General features: G+C 44.3%; 1 protein-coding gene and 1 long non-coding RNA gene across 2 annotated transcripts; one reads left to right on the forward strand and one right to left on the reverse strand.

Moving 5' to 3' along the window:
* Positions 1–112: 112 nt before the first annotated feature.
* On the forward strand, positions 113–21194 carry LOC134292573 (uncharacterized). The gene is made up of 2 exons (XR_009999813.1): positions 113–362; positions 20332–21194. It is a non-coding gene; the product is annotated as an uncharacterized LOC134292573 (long non-coding RNA).
* On the reverse strand, positions 4351–24972 carry ctdnep1 (CTD nuclear envelope phosphatase 1). Its single transcript, XM_062957918.1, has 8 exons — positions 24597–24972; positions 14929–14995; positions 14341–14459; positions 13305–13376; positions 11296–11412; positions 9621–9732; positions 6645–6729; positions 4351–5146 (listed from the first exon to the last, which is right to left on the reverse strand). The coding sequence occupies exons 1-8, from the start codon at positions 24696–24698 to the stop codon at positions 5086–5088; spliced, it is 735 nt and encodes a 244-aa protein (XP_062813988.1). The 5' UTR covers positions 24699–24972; the 3' UTR covers positions 4351–5085.
* Between the last annotated feature and the right edge of the window lie 903 nt (positions 24973–25875).

Consider the following 25875-nt stretch of genomic DNA (forward strand, 5'->3'; position numbering starts at 1 on the left):
ACGGAAACGGCGTAGGCTTCCCTCAGCGCCTCGTCCTCAGAGCAGACAGGAGGCGTAAGTTGCGTTTGAGAATATGAGTAGGCCTCCGCCAATGGCGCAACAGAGAGCCACCAACGGAGTAACTTATGGTTATGACTGAGTCGACGCCCTTCCCTAGTATCCTTCCGCCGAACGTGACGTCACACACCAAAACAAAGTAGTCCCAGAACCTTTTCTCAGCTTCTCCTTTAAAGATTTAAAGGCACAAGATGCGGCGCTAAAGGACCTTCGTCTTTATACCGGTATCGAAAAAAATATATATAAAAAATTGAGAAACGCAAACCAGGAACGGAAAGGCGGAAGGATCCGGCTCCGAGGCTGAGGTAAGGTGAAGCGTCCTGTCATGTGGCTGACGTCAGCGGAGAGGAATTGTCACGTGCACTCACACCCCCGCGAAGTAGTCCCGGCGGGAGGGAGGGGCTGGTCACGTGAAAGGGGGAAGGAAAAGGAGGCGTGGCCAAAGGGTTTCGCGCAGACTCAGAAAGACGAGCAGCTTCCAGCCTTGAACGCTCATCGCTGTCAATCTTGAGTATGGACTGGAATATAACGAATTGAGGATTATTGGGGGATATAGATATTATTTTATAATTATATATATTTATAGAAATAATATATAAAATATATAATAGTATTTATACATATAATTTACGAAATTATAATTGAGGATTATTGGGGGATATAGATGTATTATTTTATAATTATATATATTTATAGAAATAATATATAAAATATATAATACTATATATACATAAAAATACGAAATTATAATTGAGGAATTGAGGATTTTTGATGGATATATATATATATAATTATATATATTTATAGGAATAATATATAAAATATATAATAGTATACATACATAATACAAAATTATAATTATAAATCTGTATCCCCCAATATTCCTCAGTTCGTTATATATACACACATACATATACTATTATATTATAGGTATATGTACCTATATATATATATATATATATCCCCCAATAATCCTAAATCTGATATATATACACACATCTATATATATAAAAGAGTGATGGCATCACGGCGACCCACAAAACAACAAAACTACAGGCCCCCCAACCTCGAAATTTGACAACACAACCCATCATCCACGCCTCTAGGTTGATACAACAAAAAGAAAAGAAAAATAAAGTCCTAATTAGAGAGAGAGAGGAATAATTGCTTTTATCCAATTGCTGCCAGTTAGAAGGCTAAGCTCCTCCAACTTGGTCTCCTAACAACCCAATAAAAAATAATAAAAAACACTAAAAAATTGATACAATAAAATACTATAATAACAGAAAATAACCAAAAATAATACAAGAAAATAATAAAATATAATAAATAAAAATATAACTTACAATAAAATTAATAAAAAATGCAAATAACGTCAAATAAAAATTACACAACAATTTTTAACCAATACCACCACCACTTTGCCACAGTAACGCGTGGCCGGGCACAGCTAGTATACTATATATATATACACAAAATATATAATAGTATATATACATAATATGAACAATACAAAATTATAAATCTATATCCCCCAATAATCCTCAATTCGTTATATATGGACATACACACATATACTATTATATTATTATTATATTATTGGTAGATTTACCTATATATATATATAATATAAAACAATATCTATATCCCCCAATAATCCTAAATCTGATACATATACACACATATATACTATATATATATACTGTATATAGTATATGTGTGTGTGTATATATCCAGCAATAATCCTAAATCTGATATATATACATACTATTATATATAATTATTGGTTGATGTTGTATTATTACTCATTTGTTCTGATTTTATGTATTTTACTGTATTTTTAAAAATTGTTTATTTAATTTGATGTTATTGTTTTTGTTTTGATATTCGTTGTAATCGTTTTACTCTGTTTTGTTTTGGGCTTGAACCCATGTTAGCTGCCCCGAGTCCCTTCGGGGAAATGGTGACGGTATAGAAATATAAAGTATTATGTTCGTGTGTGTGTGTGTGTGTGTATATATATATATATCCATATATTTATATATCCATATCTGCCAATAATCCTCAATTCAATATATATATATAGAGAGAGAGGTACATTCACCAATATATATTCCTAAATATACTATTATATATACCTTTTGTATACCTTTATTTAATTACACTTTTGATTTGTCATAGGTTTAATAATATTATTTTGTATTTGTTCTGCTTGAATTTATGGCACTAAATGTTTGCCTTTTTGTATGTAAACCACTCCGAGTACCCCTGGCGAGAGGGCGGTCTATAAACAAAGTTTTGTTATTATAAATATTATTATTATATATTATTATATTATATATTATTCCCAGTTTTTTTGTGGTAAAATTAGGTGCCTCGGCTTATATTCGAGTCGGCTTATACTCAAGTATATACGGTATATGGTAGGAGGATGGACTGGTGAAAGAAGACTCTTAAGGTGGAAATACAAAAAGGAAGTATTTAGGAATAAATTGTTGAAAAACAGTAAGATTAATTTCAATTGAGGGAGAATAAGGATACTAAGGCGATGCGTTAAAGATGAATTTACAAGATAAAAATGGATAAATGGCTGACATGGATTTTAAAATTCATGCCAAATCATATTAATGTTGTATTAGATTGGTTTATATTTAGCAGAAGCCAAAATGCAATTCCGTAGAACAAGAAGTATATGTAGTAAGTCACAAAGCAGCCTTTGCTTGAGGAGGGCAAATGTCAGTTGATGTTCTTTTTTTCTATTTTATTTTGTAAAGGGAGAGGGATAGAAAGTAGTGATAGTTGGAACGTTACGGAGTGATTTTTTCATATTGGATCCTTCGATTTGCTTCTTAGTTCAAGGTCCGCGTTTGTTGCTTCCTTTTTATTTTTGATATTGAAAAGGCAATAAAATTAATTTGAAAGACGACGCAACGGACGGTATCCCCTGCTTTCATAAGACCCTCCTTGGGAGGAATTTTGCCATTAGAGCAAATGGACCGCAACACCCATCACTCTGCTCCTGTTTTGGCCAATGGGAGTTGCTGTTACATCATAAAGAGTGTCCAACGCAGGAAATATATTTTAGAGAAGCAGAAGGAAGTCTACGTTGTAGAATTAATGTGGTTTGACTCCACTTGAACTGCAAAGGCTCAATACAATGGGATCCCAGGAGTTGTAGTTTGACAAGATTTTCTTCCAAAGAACATCGAACTACAACTCCCAGGATGCCATAACATTGAATCATGGCAGTTCAAGTGGTGTCAAACTGCATTAACTCTAAAATATAGATCTAACTTCAGGCCCCTTCTACATTACCATATAAAATCCAGATTATCTGCTTTGAACTGCAAGGGCTCAATACAATGGGATCCTGGGAGTTGTAGTTTGACAAGATTTTCTTCCAAGGAACATCAAACTACAACTCCCAGGATGCCACAGCATTGAGCCATGGCAGTTCCAAGTGGCGTCAAACTGCATTAACTCTAAAGTATAGATGCAGCTTCAGGCCCCTTCTACACTACCATATAAAATCCAGATGGCAGTGTAGACTCAGATAATCCAAAGTAGATAATGTGGATTATATGGCAGTGTAGAAAGAGTAAGAAATGAGACCCTTAACTTTATAAATTTGTAGCCATAGAGAAAGGGAGTTTCCTTCATTGTTTACGTTCGAAGAGGAAGTAAAATGCCCACAATTGAGATAAATGCCTCAGAAACATCATGCCAGTAGAGGAATGGAATCCACTCCGGGTTTTAGCCTGAACTTTAGAGAAATGTGCAGTATCTTGGTCTCTAACTTCAGCACCATGGATGGCTCCTTTAAGGCAATGACTAAAACCTGGAGCGGATTTGGGACTTGGTTGACAACAATGAGAAAGACACCAATGGCTAAGTCTGGGACATTCCAGCAGGGATAAAACTATAACTCCCATCTGTCTATGGTTGCAAGCTGTTCCCCATAGCCATGTTTTCCATTAAGTCCCCACTTTCCTCTCTATTTTCTTCCCGACAGACAAACACGGGCAAACTTTGACAAACATGGGCAAACTTTGGCCCTCCAGTTGTTTTGGACTGCAACTCCCAGCATTCCTAACAGCCTCAGGCCCCTTCCTTTTGCCCCTCAGCCGCTTAAGCGGCTGAGGGGCAAAAGGAAAGGGCCTGAGGCTGTTAGGAATGATGGGAGTTGCAGTCCGAAACACCTGGAGGACCCAAGCTTGCCCATGTCTGCAATTGCAAAAGGTTTAAGAAGCCAGTTCGAACTTCCCCCATGAACAACAAGAACTCTCCAGAGAGTCGGATTTAGGTGTAATTTTCTTTCCACCTCAGTTCAAGGCTATAATATTCTTGTCATTCCAGTCCTCCCCGTCCCAAAAGTCCAACGGAAACGAAAAAAAGGAAAGCAGGAGGGCCGATCTCCCTCAAACAAGACCAGGGTTGAAGGAGACCAAAAAAAAAAAAAATACCCAAGGTGTGGATTGGTTGGGGGGGGGGGGGGAACAAACAGAAACCAATGGCCAGTCCTAGGAACTTGTAGGGCCTCCTCCTCCTCCTTGCTCTTCTTCCTCTAGAGTCAGAGGAGAGAGAAAATGACAACAAAGGAGAGAAATAAAAGAGCAGTAAAAGTGAGATCTTTGTACAGGGAGAGCGCGGTCTTTCCACTGAGAAATGCAGCCTCGTCTCACGCAAGTGTCCCTTGAAACTCCTTCCGGGTGGCTGGCTGGCTTGTGTCAATCCCCTTTCTTGCTCAACAGACTCCCCTCCCCAAGCCAAGCAACGCCCTGCTTAAGTCCCCGCCACGGCGATGGGCGTGCCGAGAGGCAAAGGCCGCTCACGGGATCGGGAGCCACCCAGGACACATTGTCCTCCGGCCGTGTTGCCCCCCGCTTCCCGGCCGGTTGAGTCCAGACCTCTTCGCCAGTTGAGTCCGGGCGGCAATTGAGGCGGGCGCAGAGAGGTCGGGCAGGGGTCCGCGGTGGCAGGATAAGGCAGAGGTGGTGGGCCACATCCTGAAGAAAGGAGAAGCCGCCGTCACCAAAGGCGATGTTGGTGCAGGTTCCGGCTGAGCACCGACCGGACGTCCGCTGTGAACCTGCAAAGAGAATAGGATCGAGGTTACGATCTTCCTCCTGGCATTCGGGCAGTCACTCCATCCTCTGACATGTGCGTGGATGGGAAGATTTGAGTCCAGTGTCCATTTGTTAGGGGAGCAGCCCCCTTCTTCTGTACCCTTACTTTTCTATCCTTGCCCCAAACCAGCTGGTTCAACTTTGCAAATGTAGTACTTGTGATATCGTGCCTAGTGAGACCTTCCAACTCCTTTATCTAGCACAAACTGCCATCTTTTGTGGCCTGTTTATAATGTGTCCAGAGGAAGATGACTCAAAGGATCAAGGGTCTGGAGAACAAGCCCTATGAGGAGTGGCTTAAAGAGCTGGGCATGTTTAGCCTGCGGAAGAGAAGGCTGAGAGAGAGGACACATGGATTAAGGGCCATGGAGGGCCATGGATTAAGATGTAAGGGGAAGGGGAGGAGGGAGCAGGCTTGTTTTCTACTGCCCTGGAGACCAGGACACAATGGAACAATTTATTTTATTTAATTTATTTACAGCATTTATATTCCGCTCTTCTCACCCCGAAGGGGACTCAGGGTGGATCACATTACACATATAGGCAAACATTCAATGCCTTTTAACATAGAACAAAGACAAGACAAACATAGGCTCCGAGCGGGCCTCGAACTCATGACCTCCTGGTCAGAGTGATTCATTGCAGCTGGTTGCAACTGGCTTGCTCTCCCACCTGCGCCACAGCCCGGGCTTCAAACGACAGGAAAGGAGATTCCACCTGAACATTAGGAAGAACTTCCTCACTTGAGAGAGAGCTGTTCAGCAGTGGAACTCTCTGGCCCAGAGTGTGGTGGAGGCTCTTTCTTTGTAGGCTTTTAAGCAGAGGCTGGATGGCCATCTGTCAGGGGTGCTTTGAATGCAATTTTCCTGTTTCATGGCAGGGGGCTAGACTGGATGGCCCATGAGGTCTCTTCCAACTCTAGGATTTTATGATTCTACTTGCTCAATCCCCTCTATCCCTTCCCATCTAGGGTGTAGTATCATGTTGTTACACTTCAGGCCAGGCATGGGCAAACTTCTCCCCTTCCAGGTGTTTTGGACTTCAACTCCCACAATTCCCAACAGCTGGTAGGCAGTTAGGAATTGTGGGAGTTGAAGTCCAACACACCTGGAGGGGTGAAGTTTGCCCATGCCTGGTTTATAGCAAGTTAAAACTGTTTTGTTGAGCATTTTTGATGCAATGGTCACATGGTTTTTATCGTTTTAATTTGATTTGGATACCGGATTTTAATTGTGTTTTATGTTTAGTTTTACTACATTTGTATTATATGTGGCATCTAATTCTGCCATTGTGTTAGACCACTCTGAGTTCCCCTGGGGGAGAAAAGCAGTATATAAATTAAATAAACAACCCACAGTTGATGCTAGGGGCAGAAAAATGGCCCATCTCTCCTGCACTCGACCAAACCAGACCCCCTCCCCCAATCTTTTCCTCTCCGCTTTCCCTTTCGGCTTCCTTTACCTCAAGGCATCAAGCATGGGGAGCAGGTTGAGGAGCGCCGTGTCGCTGGGATCGCTGAACCACGACTTGATGGGTATCGCATTATCTGCCAGGGAAAAGAAGAGACGGAGTCTTAGAAGGCACGATCATCAAGTTTGCAGATGACACCAAACTGGGAGGGAGAGCCAACACTCCAGAAGAAAGGAGCAGAATTCAAAACGATCTTGACAGACTAGAGAGATGGGCCGAAACTAACAAAATGAAGTTCAACAGGGACAAATCAAAGATACAGAATGGGGGACGATGCCTGGCTCAACAGCAGGACGTGTGAAAAAGACCTTGGAGTCCTCGTGGGGAGGAAGGGAAACATGAGCCAACAATGTGATGCAGCGGTGAAAAAAGCCAATGGGATTCTGGCCTGCATCAATAGAGGTATATAGCATCTAGATCCAGGGAAGTCCTGCCCCCCTCTATTCTGCCTTGGTCAGACCACACCCGGAATCACACTGTGTCCAATTCTGGGCACCGCAGTTGAAGGGAGATGTTGACAAGCTGGTATGTGTCCAGAGGAGGGCGACTAAAATGATTAAGGATCTGAGAACAATCCCTATGAGGAGCAGCTTAAAGAACTGGGCATGTTTAGCCTGCAGAAGAGAAGGCTGAGAGGAGACATGATAGCCATGTACAAATACGTGAAGGGAAGTCATAGGGAGGAGGGAGCAAGCTTGTTTTCTGCTGCCCTGCAGACTAGGACACGGAACAATGGCTTCAAACTACAGGAAAAGGAGATTCCACCTGAACATCAGGAAGAACTTCCTCACTGTGAGAAGGGCTGTTCCGCAGTGGAACTCTCTCCCCTGGAGTGTGGTGGAGGCTCCTTCTTTGAAGGCTTTTAAGCAGAGGCTGGATGGCCATCTGTCGGGGGTGCTTTGAATGAGATTTTCCTGCTTCTTGGCAGAATGGGGTTGGACTGGATGGCCCGTGAAATCTCGTCCGACTCTACGATTCTCTGAGTTCAAACAGGCATTCAAAAATAGTACAGGAGCAGCAACAGCAGCAGGAGCAGCAGATTAGAAGCTTCCAGTGCAGGCATGAGTACAATTTAGCCCTCCAGGTGTTTTGGACGACAACTCCCATAATTCCTAACAGCCTACCGGCATGGTGGGAGTTGGGAGTCCAAAACACCTGGTGGGCTGACACCTGCCCATGACTGGTCTAACCCCAAGGGGATAGGAAGAAAGGAAGGCAAGCACACAGAGAAGCCAATGAGGAAAGTGCTTTTCCCTGCCATCTAACTCATTTGCCTTTCTAAGTCCGTGATAAGGACTATAACCTTGTGCAGGATGTGGTTGAGTTCCAACACATTTGAGAAGAGTCCCTGGTGGCGCAACGGATTAGACCGTTTTGAAGGTTGGGTTGCTGACCTGAAGGTTGCCAGTTCGAATTGGGGGAGAGCGGATGAGCTCCCTCTGTCAGCTCCAGCTTCCCATGCAGGGACATGAGAGAAGCCTCCCACAAGGATGTCAAAACATCAGGCATCCCCTGGGCAACATCATTGCAGATGGCCAATTCTCTCACACCAGAAGCAACTTGCAGTTTCTCAAGTCACTCCTGACATGGAAAAACAACCCCACATTTGAGCATCCTTGCAGTTCACAACCATACAGTCTGCAGCATGCTCCCCTAGGTGCCACTTATGTGTGTTATTGGAAGGACTCATATGATATAATGATTTATTATTTAAATTATTTATTTTTAAAAGGACACAGGGATGTGACTAATTTGGCTGTTTTTTGCCCTTTTCTGAGCCATTTTTGGATCCAGAAGACCTTCCTCCTCCAAAAGGAAATGATAGGGAGTTAATTTCTAGCTCACTTTCTGGATATAAAATAATTTGGGAAGGGAGAAAATCTTTCCAAAATTAAATTTCACATACGCAGCCCTTAAAACCCTCCTTTGTAGCTCCAAACCCATTTTCCAGAGTCTCCCAAACCTTCAATGTATTTGTCTCCCTTCTCAGTCAGTTTCTGCCAGAAAACTGCAGAATCCCCCCTTTTATAAAATGCCAAAAAGCATCCTGCTTCTCCACTGCCCACCCAGTCCTTCTTTTGTCAAGAGAAACCCATCTCAAAATAGTGAGAGGGAGTGAAGTCATGTCTTGTGACTATTTTGAAAGAAACTCTGGAAAAAAACAGAGGCATTTCCATGCACGTTGGAGGGGAACCTGGGGGAAGAAATTGCAACATCCCACCCTCTGTTGTGTAAACCAGAAAAATGTCATACAACATGATAAGTTCTGTATTAAAATAAAAAGTGAAGAGAAGCTTGAGGATTTGCTACAGCTGCTAATCACTGCTCACAATTGGGAAGGAAAGAGTTAAGGTCCTCCTGGCCTGCAGGGGGCATCCGTGACCTCTTCTTCACCGCTCCTGCTGTGGTCAAGGGAAGGCCTGAGCTGCCTTGGCCAAGTGTTTGCAAGGATAAGGATCCCAAGCCTTTTTTGAGCTATTGTTCTGAGTAGCTTTACTGCCTGGACTAAGTGGAAAGGGATTCTGGGAGCTGAAGGCCAAAAAAGTGAATTTTCCTCTATGTAACCCTATGCACAACACCCTGAGCTCCACAGAGAAATTTCCCCAGGACCAGGAACAAGCAGGAAATGCCACAGGAAGGGGACACACCAACTCTGTCTCTGGCCAAGCAGAGCCCGCTTCCCATTATTGAGCTGGAGATGGATGTCATGAATCCAATCTTTGACATCTCCGGTCAGCTGACAAAGAACAGATGCCAGCCATAAAACGGGCCAGCCATAAAACCTCAATTACCCTCTGGTATGTGAGAGCCCCTATATAAGTGGGCCAAAGAGAAGGTTCTAGTATTATGTACAATAGAACCTGTTGGAATCTACCAGCATGTGTCTTGGTGTTTTTTCTGATGGAAAACTGACCCACAGCACAACTGGGAGAAGAGAACCCGACAATGGGGCAAGGGACACCTTACCTGGATGGCTCCTATAGGCTCCCGGCGAATTGTCCAGGATGACTATGCTAGAGAGGTCGGTGTGCACGACCGAAAGATCCTTGATATAACTGCCCAGCTCCAAAGTGCAATGCTGAAAAGAGACAGAGAGGACGGAGGAACATGAGTACAGCACAGTTAAGAACTACGTATCTTGGGGGGAAATGGTCGCATTATGAATGTGTAGGCCCTCCTGTCAATAATATGCTATGCTTCCCCTGGAAATTACCCCAGATTTGAGTTGGAAGACATCCCCTAGAAATCTCTAGGTTCTCCAATGCAGTTCTACAGATGGGATTGGAAATTAGGCGATTTTATGGCATCCAGTCATATCTACAGTTTCAGGTAACTGCAGTCCGGCTGGAAATGGATCCCCTGTGAACATCAGGCTTTTTTTTACTGTACAAGAAGGGGAAACTCTTGCTTGAATTAGACCTCAGCCCTCATTCCTAGGGGGAAACCTTCCCTGATAAAATGTAGGCTGGGCTGTGGCGCAGGCTGGTTAGCAGCCAGCTGTAACAAATCACTCTGACCAAGAGGTCATGAGTTTGAGGCCCACCCGTGCCTGCGTCTGTCTCTGTTCTATGTTAAAAGGCATTGAATGTTTGCCTTATATGTGCAATGTGATCCGCCCTGAGTCCCCTTCAGGGTGAGAAGGGCGGAATATAAATACTGTAAATAAATAAATAGTTCTTAACCTCTTTTGAGCCTGGGGCCTCTTTGATAAACTACAGGCATGGTCAAACTTCAACTGGTAAGCTGTTAGGAATTGGGGGAGTTGAAGCACAAAACACCTGAAGAGAGGGCCGAAGTTTGCCCATGCCTGACACAGTATACAGTAAGTCATGCCACCTTATACATTTGAGGAGTGAAAACAATACTTTAAAAATGCAATTTGATACAATAATGTAGTTTGACCATTTTCAAACTGTCAGGAAAGAAATTAAAGGGGGTGGGGAACTGTTTTCCCCATTTAATTCCCAGGTGCTCTGAGGCTCATCCCTAGGGATGTATGGACCACAGGTTAAGAATCACTGCAACATGGCAATGGGGAGGGGAGACTGGCATCGCCAGCTGAGGGAAAGGGCTGCTTTGGGCAGCACAAATTTCAGCAAAGACACTGAGAAATGTGAGCAGCACACAAACTTCAGCAAAGGCACCAGAAAGCAGTAAAACAGTAAAGGTGTTACCCAATAAAAAATAATTCTGCCCACTGCAAAATTTCCCTGCAGCTTCCAAACTTCTAGCAATGCAAAGAGCGAGAAACATTGTTCTGATAAAGAACTCTTTTACTGGCTGTGTTCATATTCACTTGGCCGGTCGATTCTCTTTGGATGCTGAAATTCTATTTTTAAACCCTCAAGGGAAGTCATCTGTGACTGCAATTCTAGACATTTGGGGACTGAAAGGACAGTTCATGGGGTCAACATTCTCATAGCTTCAACCTGGCAGCACCTGAAAGGATTTGCAAAAAGCTAAAGACCCACACACTTCCTCCTCCTCCTCTTCTGCAACTGATTAGAGAGAAGGCAAAGCAAGAAGCAGGCCACTCTGCTTTCCTCGCCTGGGTCCGGCCACTGGTTGTCCCACAAAGGCTGTCTTTTCCTCTCCTTGGCAGCTCTATTGGGAACCCAGCAAATGGGGGAAAGGGTCTCACCTGTCTGTAGTATCGCCTCTTTAAAATGCTCCTGTTGTTGTCCAGCTTGTCTGCCACGGCCGAGCCGTAGATTTCCATGCTGGCTGTGAAGACCACGAGTTCATACCACTGGCTCACCTGGGAAAGGCCAAAGGAAAAGGGGCAGTTAACTTCTCTGGGTGGTTTCTCTCCCGTTCTGTGACACCCCCCTCTGCTCACTTTCTTTATAAGCTCCTCAGAGCCCATGCCAAATTAAAGGCTTGCCTACAATCCTTATCTGAGTCCCGAAGAAAACCATCAAAGCCACAAACTCCTTTTTGAACCTTTGCCACTCCTTCTGTGGCGGGGATTTAGATTCCTTCCCCCCCTCCTTTCCAGCCTGAATGAACTGATTATGCTAAATCACTAAAAAAAAGGAGGAAAACCTTCTTAATCCTGCCAAACTCTTAGGAATGGGCAGTTGCACTGTACAGGTCCATGGCAAATCTGAGAGTCTGCCAGCATGGCTGAGCATTGTTATGGTTATCCGGAGAGGTCGGCTTGGAGTTGGAAATATTAAAAGGCTGCCAGCCTCTAAGAGTGGGGTTATTTCCCCATTCAGAGCTCTAGTTTAGAGCCTGCAGTTGTGGCCATTCCCTTCCCTATTGAAATTCTCCTGTCCCCAGCATAGTTGCCCTTAAGAAGAGACAGAGGCTTTCTTCCTACAGCCTTAATGCAGAGGAGAGAGCGCTGCCAAGGCCGAGTAGACAAGCTGGCCAATCCAGTTGGGCTGTGGTTCCAATGGGAAAAGGCAAGGGCAGGGCAGCAAGTGGATCAGATCCGCTCCCAGGAGGCCAGAAGAGCCACTTCCTGGAAGATGGAGCCCAAGTTTGCATCACCAGGAAAGAGGTCACAGAGGCACCAAACTCTGCTGTTGACTTAGGCACATTCCAGCTTCCCATCTATTCTAGTGACCAACTCCTCAGTCTTTCCTATCCTGACCATGCAACACATAGACCTTTCCTAATCCTCCTTTCTTAATCTTCTTGGAAACCCCTGAGTTAAGGAAGGAAGGAGGGTGATTTCTCAATAAGTGGAAGAACATCCTTTGTAAACCGCTCTGAGTCCCCTTCAGGGTGAGAAGGGCGGGGTATAAATGCAGTAAATAAATAAACAAACATCCTGTTATAGTAAGAGCTATTTTAACAGGAGGAAAGCCTGCCTTGGAAGATGGTGAACGCTTAATTTTTGTGATTTTTAAACAGAGGATGGAGGGCCATTTCTCTGCAGACTTAAGCTAGATTCCTGAATAGGCAAATTGCTGACCTGAAGCCTGGGGGCTAATGGGCAGCATCACTCACCTAAAAGAAAATAATAATAATAATAATAGTAATAATAATAATAAATTACCTGCCTCTCCTTGTGGCTAAAAACAAACCTATCCAAAATCCCTTCTAGGGGGCTGCTTTAGGCTGAAGTGAGCGTTTTTTAAAAATAATAATAATAATCATCATCATCATCATCATATTTATTTATACCTTCCTTTTTCTCTCCACAAGGAGACTCAAAGCAGTTAGGAAAGGCTCACTTCAGCATAAAGCAGCCGCCTAGAAGGGATTTTGGAAGAGTTTGTTTTTAGCCACAAGGAGAGGCAAGTAATACATTATTATTATTATTATTATTATTATCATCATCATCATCAGAATTACATTACTTTTATCATCATCACCATCATTATCATCATAAAACAGAAACTGAAATAAAGGTCCTACAATGATCTACCGGGTGTCATAAGCCAGTGTATTTGGAGGCAGAAAGTTCTTCTGAAAAAAACAATTCTAAAAGAAAATACACACTTAGGAAGCCATAGGTCCCAAAGGCCACACTTTTCCAAGCAATAAGCCTGCTGCAGCATGCACGTATCATACATAAAGCTTCTCTGTACAGCAGGGATGTTGATTTTGGTATCGGAATGGGAGCCAGCCCAATCCAGACCCTTGACTAAAAAGCCAAGTCACACTACAAATGGACAAACGGAGAAAATGCCTTACCACTTCTAGAAAAAAGTCCACATGCGGCCTCTTATGTACAAAAAAGCGGACTGGATGCTTGTCAATGACAACCTGGAAAACAGGGAGGAATAGAAATATTTTAACTTTTGTTATAAAAACAAAACCAAAAGAATCCAAATCTTTTCAAACAAAGCCTGGATGAAAATTCCCGGACCTTCCTGAACATCCAATTATCTTTTATAAATATTTTAATTATAACCTTTGTTATAAAAATAAATCCAAAAGAAGCTGAATCTTTTAAAACAATGCATGGTTGAAAACACCAGGATTGCCCATATCACTAGCTGTTCACAACCAAGCTTTGCATCTGCCTCACAAACCAGAAACTCCTGGATAGTACGCCCATGTGCCGGATGTGGGATAGGACATGGGTCAGGAACGTATGCTCATTTTGGAGAAAGAGGGGCTTCTGTCTTCCACTGATCTATTGACCTTCAACTCCCATCATCCTTGGTGGCTGCTCCTATTGTCTGGGGAAGACAGGTGGTGCCCAATGGGGATCAAATTGGAAGAGATAATTTCATAAAGTAAAGAAGATGAGCTTGTTTACCTGGGAACTAACACACAAAGCCCTTCTCACTCTGATCTAGTCAGAGTTCAGAAGTATACACATATCTTACTAAAGAATGCTCATCTTCAAAAACTATTATTTTCAGTTCTGTCCTCTACTACAGAGAAGACCTAAAAATGTTTGATCCTCCAGGCAAAATGCAACCACAATGCCAGATGTGGCCCACCAAAGCTGGAAAGGTGACAAATGTATGAGGGGAAAGGAAGAAGGAAGGAAGGAGCCACAAAGAGAGCCTGCCCACCGTTGCCAAGGTGTTGGTTATTGTGAGGTCCACCTTCTCTTAGTAGGAGAAGGGAAGAAAGTAGGCAGAAAGTGGTTCTAATGACATCTGGGCAGTGTGTGTGTGTGTGTTTTTAAAAACCAAATGAGAAGGGGACATCTGCCTATTTCATTCTCCATTCCTCCCACTTATCTCTGCCCGTCCTTCACCCTGAAGCATCTCACCTTGAGGATGAAGTCGGGGGGAGTGCCGGGCCTCACTGTTGGCCGCAGGACCCCGTCGTGATGGGAGTGGATCAACGTCTCGTCCAGATCCAAGACAAGGATCTTTCTCTTCACTTGGTCTGTGACAGAAGGGAGGAGAGAATAGATGAGAAGCACCCCAGAGATTATGACTGGCGTTTCATCAACATCCCCTTCACCAAGCCTTTCTAGTCAGAGTTGTGGAAATTTACTTTTTCAAACTTCAACTCCCAGTATCCTTCCTCTGGACCCCTTTCCCAAATGACACCACTTTCCCTCCCACTCTGTGACAACCCCATATGAAAGGTTGGGAAAGGGTGAACATTTTTGGACTACAACTCCCAGAATCCTCAAACCACAACAGTCAATGACTACAGTGGCAATGGAACTGGGAAGGGAGAAGTGTGGTTTAAAAACAACTTTTCTTAACTGAATGTTTGGGAGCAACCTTGGATACAGAGTTTAGAGAAATCTCTTTTTGGCCCTACAGTTCTCCTAATCTCCCAGTCAGTGTGGTGAAAAAAGTGTCTACACTCAGGAAACATCTAAACAAAGGGGATGTATACTCACTGAGCCGTTCCCGTGAAACTTTGGAAAGGGGAAGGATGTCGTAGCGCACCGTCTGATACTGGATTACCTGCCGCAGAGACAAGACAAAACACAATGTGATCATCTTTACCTGGGGAGACACACCATATATTAACCCAGATTAGAATTCCACTCAGATTAATGCTTGCAACCCTCGCAGACAAGGAGCCAAAGGCTGAAGGTTCAGTTCTGTATTGTCATCTCACAGAGGAAACCTCACCAGGAAACTGATTAACCCTGGATGACTAAGAAATTTATTGGCACAGAAGGATTTGTGGGAGAGAGTCTGCACTCTACAAGATCTTTGGTGACCTTTTTGACTTGGAGAAGCTACAAAGTAAACTGGAACATGAAGCCTTGGAGATGAGCAACACCACAGGACAAGTGACTCCTTTCTTTCCTCCAGAACAGTTCAGGAGGAGCTGAGGGTTAGAAAAACCACCTTTTGGTGGCCACGTCTGCTTTATTCCTGGAGCACTGAAGCCATTGCTTGAGGGAACAGCACTGGCTCACAAAGGGTTGGAAGAGACCACAAGGACCATCTCATTCAAATGCCAGTCATGCAGGCTCTGGGAACTAACAGCTCCAGGTTCAAGCCCTGGCTGTTTGTGTTCAGGTCCTCCATTTGGGGCTAGGGAAGACAATGCTGCTGTGTAAGGAAGTTACAGCTCACTTCTCCCCAAGAGGTAACTTTTCCAACCTCTGCTCTGAAGTAACTGGTCATCAGAGACGGACTGGGTGGGGAAAAGGGGGGGGCACAAATTAATGACAGAAGCCACCGAGAGCAGACTCTTGAACATGCCCATAATTTGCCAGCTGAGAAGGGAGCAAAGGGCAAGGCAGCTGCCAGTCAGAGTGGATGGCACTGGGCTGCAAAGCAAGGGCCAATGGGAGGGCTCAGCCGACAGCAGCTCCTTATCTTGCCCTCCTCCACGTCTATTTTTGCCTCCCACCTGCTCTGCTTCCTCCTTAGGAAGGGTATCGAGATGAGCACAGACCCAATAACCTTAGCTCTCTCACACACACTCACACATATATATCTATGTGTGAGTGTGTGTGAGAGAGCTAAGGTTATTGAGGGCCCCTCCCATGCCACTCAAAAGATATCCATAAGTCTGCACAGTCGACACCTTACCGCTTCACAAGGCCCCCTTCCAAAATTAGCCAACCCGGCCCCTTGAGGGTGGGAAACCGTCCAAGCACATGGCCAAAGTGCTGAAACTGGCTACTGAAAGGTGGGGAGGGGGGAGGAGAGATTAGAGGCTCAGGAAGGAGACGCAGCAGTCTGAAGGAGGGGAGGGGGAGGGATTCAGCAGTGTCCCAGGACAAAAATGCCACTTGTAGGGGGAAGGGGACAGTGCTGTCCTTATCTCACCCGCTGCAAGGGGAGGAGAGGGCATCCTGGGTGACAGAATACCATGGTGTAGTGGGAAAGGAGAATGCAGTGTGGGAATACAAGGGAATGCCAGGTACAATCATGTAATTCCTCCTTCACCACAAAATTCAAGCTCCTTTCTGAATTTAGGTACAATCTCTGCAATAGCTATATTATCTCCAACCACAACGATAGCGTTGTGAACTATAAGGGCCATCCAGTTCACACAGGAACACCCAATCAAAGCACTCCCAACAGACAGACATCCAGCCGCTGCTTTAAAGCCTTCTTCAGAGGATGGGACTGTATTGAACTACCAGGCAGCAGTACATTCTACTACCAAAACAGCTCTTACCATCAGGAAGTTCTTTCTAATTCTTATTTATTTATTTATTTATTTATTTATTTACAGCATTTATATTCCGCCCTTCTCACCCCGAAGGGGACTCAGGGCGGATCACATTACACATATAGGCAAACATTCAATGCCTTTTAACATAGAACAAAGACAAGACAAACATAGGCTCTGAGCGGGCCTCGAACTCATGACCTCCTGGTCAGAGTGATTCATTTCAGCTGGTTGCAGCTAGCTTGCTCTCCCACCTGCGCCACAGCTCGGGCCTAATGTGTACATGGAATCTCTTTCCCTGCAACTTGACTCCATGGCTCCATTGTGCCCTAGTCTCTGGAGCAGCAGAAAGCAAGCCTGACCCCATCCTCAATGTGTGGCTTCCTGTCAAATATTTAACCATGACTCTCGTGTCCCCTCTGAATCTTCTCTTCTTCAAGCTAAATATACCCATCTCCTCCAAGCTGCTCCTCATAGGGTTTGGCCTCCAACCATTTGACCATTTGGTCACTCTTCTCTGGACATCTTCCAGCTTTTCCATATCCTTCTTGAATTGTGGTGCCCAAAACTGGACACCATATTTGGAAACAATGTGATCATGAATGGGTAAGATCCACTGGCTTGACAAAACACCCAGCTCCAGGTGGACATAGCAGCTAATAAGAATTGTTTGGTTGAGATGGACCAACAAAGCTGTCTTATGTTTTAGGTCTTGGGAATGGCTACAGGACAGTAGCCAGGTCCACCATACTTCAAAGGTGAGCACTGCATCATTGATTAAGACACTCACCTTCCTTCTTGTGCAAACAGAAGGAGAGGGACAGAAAGGTACGAATAGAAGGCTCCAAGTGTTGAAATGTATGTTACTGAGGTACCCCAGGAGAGCAATGCTCTACTCCCAGCCCACCACACAATGCTCTCCTTCTTTCCTGTCAGAAGGAACAGATGAGCCCTCCAGCACACATTTCTGAAGGCTTGCTGTCGATAGAATCATACAGCTGGAAAGAACCTCAAGAGTGATTTCGCCCAACCCCAGGCCCTGCAGGAATATATATCTACAGCACTTCAGAATGATGCTCATTCAACCACTGGTTAAAGACCTCATGAAAAAGTCTATTCAACTGTTGCTATATAGTCCACTTTCCTTTGGATTTTTTTTTTTTTGTGTCAGGAGCAACCGGAGTTGCTTCTGGAGTGAGAGAATTGGCCGTCTGAAAGGACGTTGCCCAGGGGACGCCCGGATGTTTTGATGTTTTACTATCCTTGTGGGAGGCTTCTCTCATGTTCCCGCATGGAGCTGGAGCTGAAAGAGGGAGCTCATCCACACTCTCCCTGGGTGGGATTTGAACCTGGCAGCTTTCAGGTCAGCAACCCAACCTTCAAGTCACGAGGCTTTTATCCCCTAGGCCACGGGAGGCTCCTTTCCTTTCGATGATGGGACCCAAGGCAGCCAGCAACATTATTGTATGTTATCTATTTCCCTTTAAAGCTGGAAGCCAGGGATGATAATAAATTAGAGCCTGCAGGAATGTTACTTTGAAACTACAACTCCCAGAATTGCCTTGTCTTTGGAAGGGTTTTCTCTGTGGGCTCTCAGGCCCTTAACAATGGTTAATCCATTGACCCACCCACCACAGCTGACTTTAGGCCTCAACCTGAACTCCTAGAAGTTCTTTTTGGAGACAGAACTCCAAGCATCTTCCAGTGGTCATACTAACTGCAGATAGTCTTGACATTCCAGTCCAGAAGAGTATTTTTACCTAAGCAATGGCCCCTGCTTGTTCAAACATACTATTTTTGGAAGGAAGACACCTACTTCTTCTCATGGCTGGAGGAACTCCAGGAAGCAAGAAACTCAGTGCTGGAGCTTAGAAAAAGAGATTAGCAATTGCAGCAGGAACACAGCTGCAGTATTGATGGGTGAAGCTTCTTTTGAAATGAGTGAAGGAAAAAGGTGTGAAACTATCCTGTCAGGATTTCAAAGTAGTCCTGTATATGTATCCAGCACCCTTTAACTTGTTATACAGCCAGCAACTTCAAGGGAAAGCTTACACTCCTGGCCATGGCTGAACTCATTCAACAGAGTTGGCCTTCCTACCAATAAGAATAACAGGGCCCCGGAAACTGGCAATACACTGAGACTTCAGCCAAATGTTTAGGTGGTAGAAACAGAAGGAAGAAAGCAAATGGGGGTTGCTTTCTCTGAATCAAGTTATGGACAGTTGCCACATGAAATAATAAGCAGGCACCCAAAACCAGTGCCTTCAACATCTCTGTGTCTAACCCATCAGCCACACTTTCCATCTGTAAAGGAGACAAAATGTCCTGGCTTTCTGTCCAAAATCCTAGAAAGAACAAACGGGCCTGGCATCTGTCCTGCCCATCACTGCCACCGTTTAAGAAAGCACAAAAATACAAGGATTGGTTTAAAAAAAACTCAAAAAACAAGCAGCCTATTTGCACAGCCAGGCTTCAAGGAGCTGCTGGCAGCTTAAAATCGCACTTAACGGAACAATCTGTACCAACTCCAAGCGCATGTGACACCTTAGACTGAAGCTGGTTAAGGAGGCTGCTCTCAGTAGAGGCTCACCTGGTTCTCCTTATAGTTCCTATATAAGGAGAAGGTGGAAAAATACCATCTTGAACTAGATGTTAAAGCTGCATTTCAAAAGAGGTGAGGGAAAAAACTAAGGAGTCGAAACAAAGGGGCATTACATATAATTTGAAAAAGATCAATTGTATAGGCGGGTTTCATATTTATGTCTTAAGGAAACTTCATCAGCAAATTCTTGTTGCTTTCTTCCCTCCAGGTTCAAAAGGGGGAGTGAGCTGACAAAACTCAGTATTTTCCTGAATTGCGTAAAACTTACTAGAAACTCTGCTCTGCCCAAAGGCAAGCCATACTACCCCACCATTCTCTGCCTTGACAGTGTAAAATTTAAGGAAGTTCTCAGTTTTGTTCAAGTCCAAATGGTTTCATTCGAGACTTACTTTCTGTACCGGGTCCTAGAGAAATGCACTTGGAAAGGACCAGACGCAGAGCTTTTTCTATTTCTGCCCCTACCTTATGGAATGCCTTGCTGCCCTATATAAGAGCCATGCGTGAGTTAGGGCCTTTTACCCTAGCACTCAAGACCTGGCTCTTTACTAGAGCTTTTAATCTATGTTAATTTTATCAATATTTGTATGTATGTATTTTTATCCTTTACAGTTTTATCTTGTAAATCGCCTAGAGCATCGTGGATGGAGGGCGATTAATAAGTAATTAGATGATGATGATGATGATTTCTAAAACCTCATCAAGTGTGTGTGTGTGTTGGATGTATGTGTGTAAAGCCCTGCATATATTATTGGACTACAAGTCCAAATGGCCCAGGCCTAGCGGAGTTGAGTGTAAGGAATACTGAGAGATGCAGTCCAACAGCATCTGGAGGGTGGCATAATTTACAACCTTCTCTTTGGGGGAGTCAAAGACAGGGCTTGGAAAGTGACTTTTCAGAACTACAGCTCTAAGTTACAAGTTGGTTAAGGGTAAGATGCTGCAGCCAAAGCCTGAGAGAACATGACAAGTAAACTTTTAAACAGTGAAAACAGGCATGTTTCTTCAAAAGAATGAAGCTCAGTTCTAACACTATCTGTCAATCTCCATCCCACTATGCAGCCAGCACCTCCAGGCATCCTCAGAGGGAGGAAAAAATTGGACAGTTGATCCAGAGCCAGCACTGAACTCAACAACAGAAATAAGAAAAATCAACACTGGTCCTCTGTTTGTCTCATTGTGCCTGTTTTCAGGAACCAAAAGCTTAGGTCTACCTGCCATGCCCCTATATCCATCTATTTGCCCATCCTTCCTTCAATGTACATGGGCCATCGTTTACCCAGGTAACTGGCTCCTTAGCAGCAAGTCCAAGTTACCAGCTCTAGCTCCAGCTCAGCATAATTTACCACACTTTGCCTGATGTACAAGACCCACAAGTCCAACATTTGTGGACTGAAGATGAACAAACACATGTTTGTTCACTGCAGATGCTCTATAATTGGATCCATCTTATATTACTTCAAGGCTTTCTTACAGTAGATATTATCACTGTATCAAGATAGATCACCCTTAAAGATGGTCCAGTCCCAAATGCTTACAACAACCTAGAATTAAACATAGGTGACAAATAACATAGAGAAGTCAGGAAAAATTCTTCATATCAGTGTTTACAGGGGAATATGGAGGCTAAGATGGAAACCTTCAAGGCTTTGTGAACAAACCAACTGAGAGACATAGATGAAATTTGAAAAAAGAAATGATCCTGAATTCTCTCTCAACAAAACAACTAAAAAGAGATCATTGTGTATTCTGCACATGAGATTAAATGGCTTCTTAGACTTTACAATAATATTTGGCCAAGTGGAAGTCAGAAAGAAAAGAGGGAGGCTGCATTACAGGTGAAGTGAGTCCGTCACGGAAACCACAGCTGCCTTGAATTTGTATGTTCTCAAGGAGGCTGCTAATAAAAATCTTTGTTTTCTCTCCTTTGTTGCTGCTATCTGTCTGCAAGTCAAATCCACCACTATTCCTTACAGTTTCTAAAAAGGTGCAAATTAGTTCCGAAAAAGATACTTCACTTCTTTTAACCTTGCCTTCAAGCGGACATATAGCAACACTCTCCTAGGGTTTTCTTGAACAGATTTATTTCAGAGAGGTTTGCTGCTTTTGTCTTCCTCTAAAGGTGACTTGCTAAACTCACCAATTGGTTTTCAAGTTCAGCTAGGAATCTAAATCCTGGTTCCATAGAGCACTAGTGCAACATGCAAATCATTAGAACACACTAGCTTTCTTGTCCTCCCTAAAGTCAACACAACTGTTGTTGATGTGCACAATGCCAAGAAAAACTACAGTGCATTATGACCTCTGTCTGCAGAATCAATATACATAGTTTCACTTATTCACACTTTCACTTTTCATTTTAAGGCCTCCTATATAAGCTATACCCACAATTCTCAGTACTTTACTGTTCATCCTATTGAAAATAATATGGTTTTTTATTATTCACAGTTTCACAAATCCATGCAAAGTCTGGGAACGTATGCCCCACAGATGTCACTAGCAAACTGCATTTAGCCTTTTAATTATAAAAATTGATCTTTTCTGCAAGCAGACTAACACAACTACTGACTACAATTAGTACATACAAAGACCAAACTTTCTTGAGTTTGGGAGAATGGTTCCAGCCATTCACATACACAAAAAAATATCCACTCATGTTCACCACTGAGATAACAGACAGCTGGCCCCAGCAAATGATAAAATGGGGACAAGGGAATGCAAGGAGAGAAGCAATACAAACCAGGGGAAGTCCCCTCATAAGAACATGGGAGCCCTGAAGGTAGATCAAACCAAAGGCCTTTCATAGTCCAGCGCTCTGCCCACAAAACAGCCATCCATCTCCTTCTGGGAAACCAGCCAGTAGGACATGAGGGCGGCACAGCCATTTGTCTTATGTTCTCCAGCAACTGCTATACAGAGGCACACAGCCACTGATAATGAAAGTATCTTGGCTACTAGCCATCAATGGTGCTAAACTTCCATGAATTAACACAATCTCCTTCAAAAGCGGCTTGAAGTTGGCATATGAATTAACAAGTGTGGTCTGAGTGTTGGGCTCAGACTCCGAAGACTAGGGTCCGCTCAGGCAAATGTACTCCCTCAGCCTCAGACGAAAACTATATCAAAATCTCTTCTCAACAAATCTTGCCAAGTCTTGTGACAGGTTCACCTCGGGGTCATTATAAGTCAGAAATACTTGAAAGTAAACAACGCCAATAGCTGCTATCGCTGCATCCTGTGGCAGAGTCTCACTACTTGTGTGGAGGAACAGCACTGTCTTTTTGCCTGACTTGAGCCTCCTTAGAATAAACCCCAAACCAGATGCTTCAATAGGAAGATAGTGTTTAAATTAATGGGTAGTCCACTCTATTCTGCTTTGGTCAGACTTTGCCAAGGTTCCAGTTCTGGGCCCCACAATCAAGGAGAAGATTGACAAGAATGAAGGTGCCCAGAGAAACACCATAAAAAGGAAAGCTGATTCCACCTAAACATGAGGAAGAACTTTCTGGTGTTCAATACCGTTCTGGACAGCAGAGTCTGCTGCTGCTGCTTGGGGGTTTTCTGAAGGTTTTCAAATAGAGGCTGATGATGGGCATCTCTCAGGAGAGCTTGGGTTGTCTCTTCCTGCCTGGCAGAAGGGAGTTGGACTGGATTAGCCCTTGGGAGATACCCCTGGCTGTATGATTCGGCAACCCCAAGGAGTCTGTGGCTTCGAGGCATGGCAGTTCAAAGAGGTGTTCAACTGTATGGATTCTATAGTTCAGAACAGGCATGGGCAAACGTCGGCCATCCTCAATTCCTAAACACCTGGAGGGAGGGCCAAAGTTTGCCCCTGCCTGATCTAAACCTTCCCAAAAGATGGCCATAATAATAATAATAATAATAATAATAATAATAAAAGTTTACTTCTTACTCGTCCTATCTTCCTGGAGGGACTCAGGGTAGCTTCCAGACATAAAAAATAACATCTCACAAACAATGCTTACAGAAGGCCATCCAGCTGTGGTTGGTTTCTATACCGTTTTGCATATCTATGTGTCTTCTTCTCTATGGATATGGGGCTGTAAGGGGTTTTGGAGTCCAAAACACCTGGTGGGCTGAAGTTGGCCCATGCCTGGTAGCCAGAGTTGGGAGAGTTAGCCATTGGATGACCAGCCTCATTATAATTCTATTCTGAACTTTACTAGGTCCCTCTTATCTGGGTATTTTAATCTAATGATTCTATCTTTATAGTGCTGCTGCAGTCCCCCCACCTATGAAGTTTGACTGAATTGTTTTGGTGGTTGTATGATATTATTACTGTTGTATTAACTTTTGTTTTAACTTTTTGTTTTAACGGCCGACAGGGAGCTCTGGTGTGAACTGGTCCATGAGGTCACGAAGAGTCGGAAACGACTAAACGAATGAGCAGCAGCATATTGTGCTAATGTATTTGTATTGTTACTTTGGTAACAATATGAGCCGCCCCGAGTCCCCGCGGGGAGATGGTGGCGGGGTATAAATAAAGTTTATTATTATTATTATGAGTTCAAATAACAGGAAAGGAGATTCCATGAACTTTCTGACAGTATAAATCAGGGGTCCCCAAACTTTTTAAACAGGGGGCCAGTTCACGATCCTTTGGACCGTTGGAGGGCCGGACTATAGTTAGTCACCGAGCAATAATAATAATTAATAATAATAATAATAAAGAGGATTGGAAGAGACCCCTTGGGCCATTGAGTCCAATCCCTTTCTGCCTCTGTGCACCAAAAGCACAAGCAAAGCACCCCTGACAGATGGCCTCCCAGCCTCAATATTAATAATAATAACAACAACAATAATAATAAGGGTTGTAAGAGAAGAAGAGACCCCTTGGGTCATTTAACCCAACCCCCTTCTGCCCTTGTGCCGTGGGGGCCGGATAAATGGCTTTGATGGGCCGCATGTGGCCCCCGGGCCTTAGTTTGGGGACCCCTGGTATAAATCATATAATAATAATCCCAAGGGCGATCTAGTGCTGTAGTTCTCAACCTGTGGATCCCCAGGTGTTTTGGCCTGCATCTCCCAGAAATCCCAGCCAGCTGTTAGGGTGTCTGGGAGCTGAAGTCCACAACACCCCGAGGGCCCAGGTTGGCCCATGCCTGACCCAGAATATCAAGGCTGTTAGGAATGGTAGGAGTGGGAAGTCCAAAACACTTGGAGGGAGGGCCTGGTGCAAAACGCACCCAAAGAGAGCCTGGAGCCAGAGGAAACCCGGGGGACCGGAGGGTGTCTCTGAGCCCTGACACGGAAGCCAGGCGTCTCTTTCGCGAAGCCTGCCAGCGTCGGGCGGCCTTTGTACTCACGGTGCGGGCCTGCCGGCGGAGGAGGTAGAGGAGGAACCCCCAGAGCTTGGCGGCGAAGGCGAGGAAGGCCCGGAGGCCCAGCAGGCACTGCGAGCGCATCATCCTCCCGCCGGCGGGGCCCGCCCCCGCGCCCCCGGACCGGCCCAGCTCCGCCAGCTTCCGGCGAGGGAGGGACGGAGCGAGGGAGGGGCGGCCGGAGGGAGGAGGGGCCTCAGCCCGGGACCGGCATCTCCGCTCCCGCCGAGACCGACCGACCGACCGCTCACTCGCCCGCTTCACACTTCCCCGCCTCACACTCCCGCTGCCTCCTTCTTCTTCTTCTTCAGTCCACTTCCGGGGCGACCACTGAGGCCACTTCCGGAGCAAGGGAGGCGCGCCCAATGGCAGCGCTCGGAGGAGGAAAAAGGAACAGGGGGGAAACTGCGCATGCGCCCTGGCCCCGGTTGGTTTCTGAGGCGGCTTTGGAAGGAGCGGGAAAAGAGCCGCTGTGGCAGGAGTTCCGCGCATGCGCACGACGGAGGAAGGGACTAAACGAGGTGAGCGCCGGCTCCGGCAAGGAGGTGTGCGCATGTGCGCGGGGTCCCAAAGGCTCACCAGAGGGCAGGAAGGCGCATGCGCCAAAGAGCCACCTGCCTTTCTTTCTCCTTATTACCCTGTTTCACCCAAAATAAGACCTACCCTGGAAATAAGACCTATCATGATTTTTCAGCATTTCTGGGGATGCTCAAAATATAGGCCTTTTTCAAAATTAAGTCCTAGATATAGTTCAATTAAAAAGTTAATTTGGAAAAATAAGACAGCTCCTGAAAACAAGTCCTAAGGCATCTTTTGGAGCAAAAATTAATTATTTTGAGGAGAAATTATATACACATATATATATATATATATAATTTCTCCCCAAAATGTTTATATATATATATATATATATACATACATACATACATACACATATACACACACAGTTTCACTTATCCAAGACTCGCTTATCCAATGTTCTGGATTATCCAACACATTTTTGTAGTCAATGTTTTCAATATATCGTGATATTTTGGTGCTAAATTCATAAATACAGTAAATACTACATAGCATTATTGCGTATTAAACTACTTTTTCTGTCAAATTTGTTGTATAATGTTTTGGTGCTTAATTTGTAAAATTTGTAATTTGCAAAATCATAACCTAATTTGATGTTTAATAGACTGTTCCTTGATCCCTCCTTATTATCCAACATATTCGCTTATCCAACGTTCTGCCAGCCCGTTTATGTTGGATAAGTGAG

The sequence above is a fragment of the Anolis carolinensis genome, chromosome 6, assembly GCF_035594765.1.
Source record: "Anolis carolinensis isolate JA03-04 chromosome 6, rAnoCar3.1.pri, whole genome shotgun sequence".
Lineage (NCBI taxonomy): Eukaryota > Metazoa > Chordata > Lepidosauria > Squamata > Dactyloidae > Anolis > Anolis carolinensis.

Coding starts and splice junctions, on each gene's coding strand:
- ctdnep1 (XM_062957918.1), bottom strand. CDS start 24,698: ATGATGCGCTCGCAGTGCCTGCTGGGCCTCCGGGCCTTCCTCGCCTTC. Junction 14,460..14,928: donor AGTTTCACGGGAACGGCTCA/GTGAGTATACAT, acceptor CTTCTGTCACAG/ACCAAGTGAAGAGAAAGATC. Junction 11,413..13,304: donor TGGACTTTTTTCTAGAAGTG/GTAAGGCATTTT, acceptor GGCCTTTCCCAG/GTGAGCCAGTGGTATGAACT.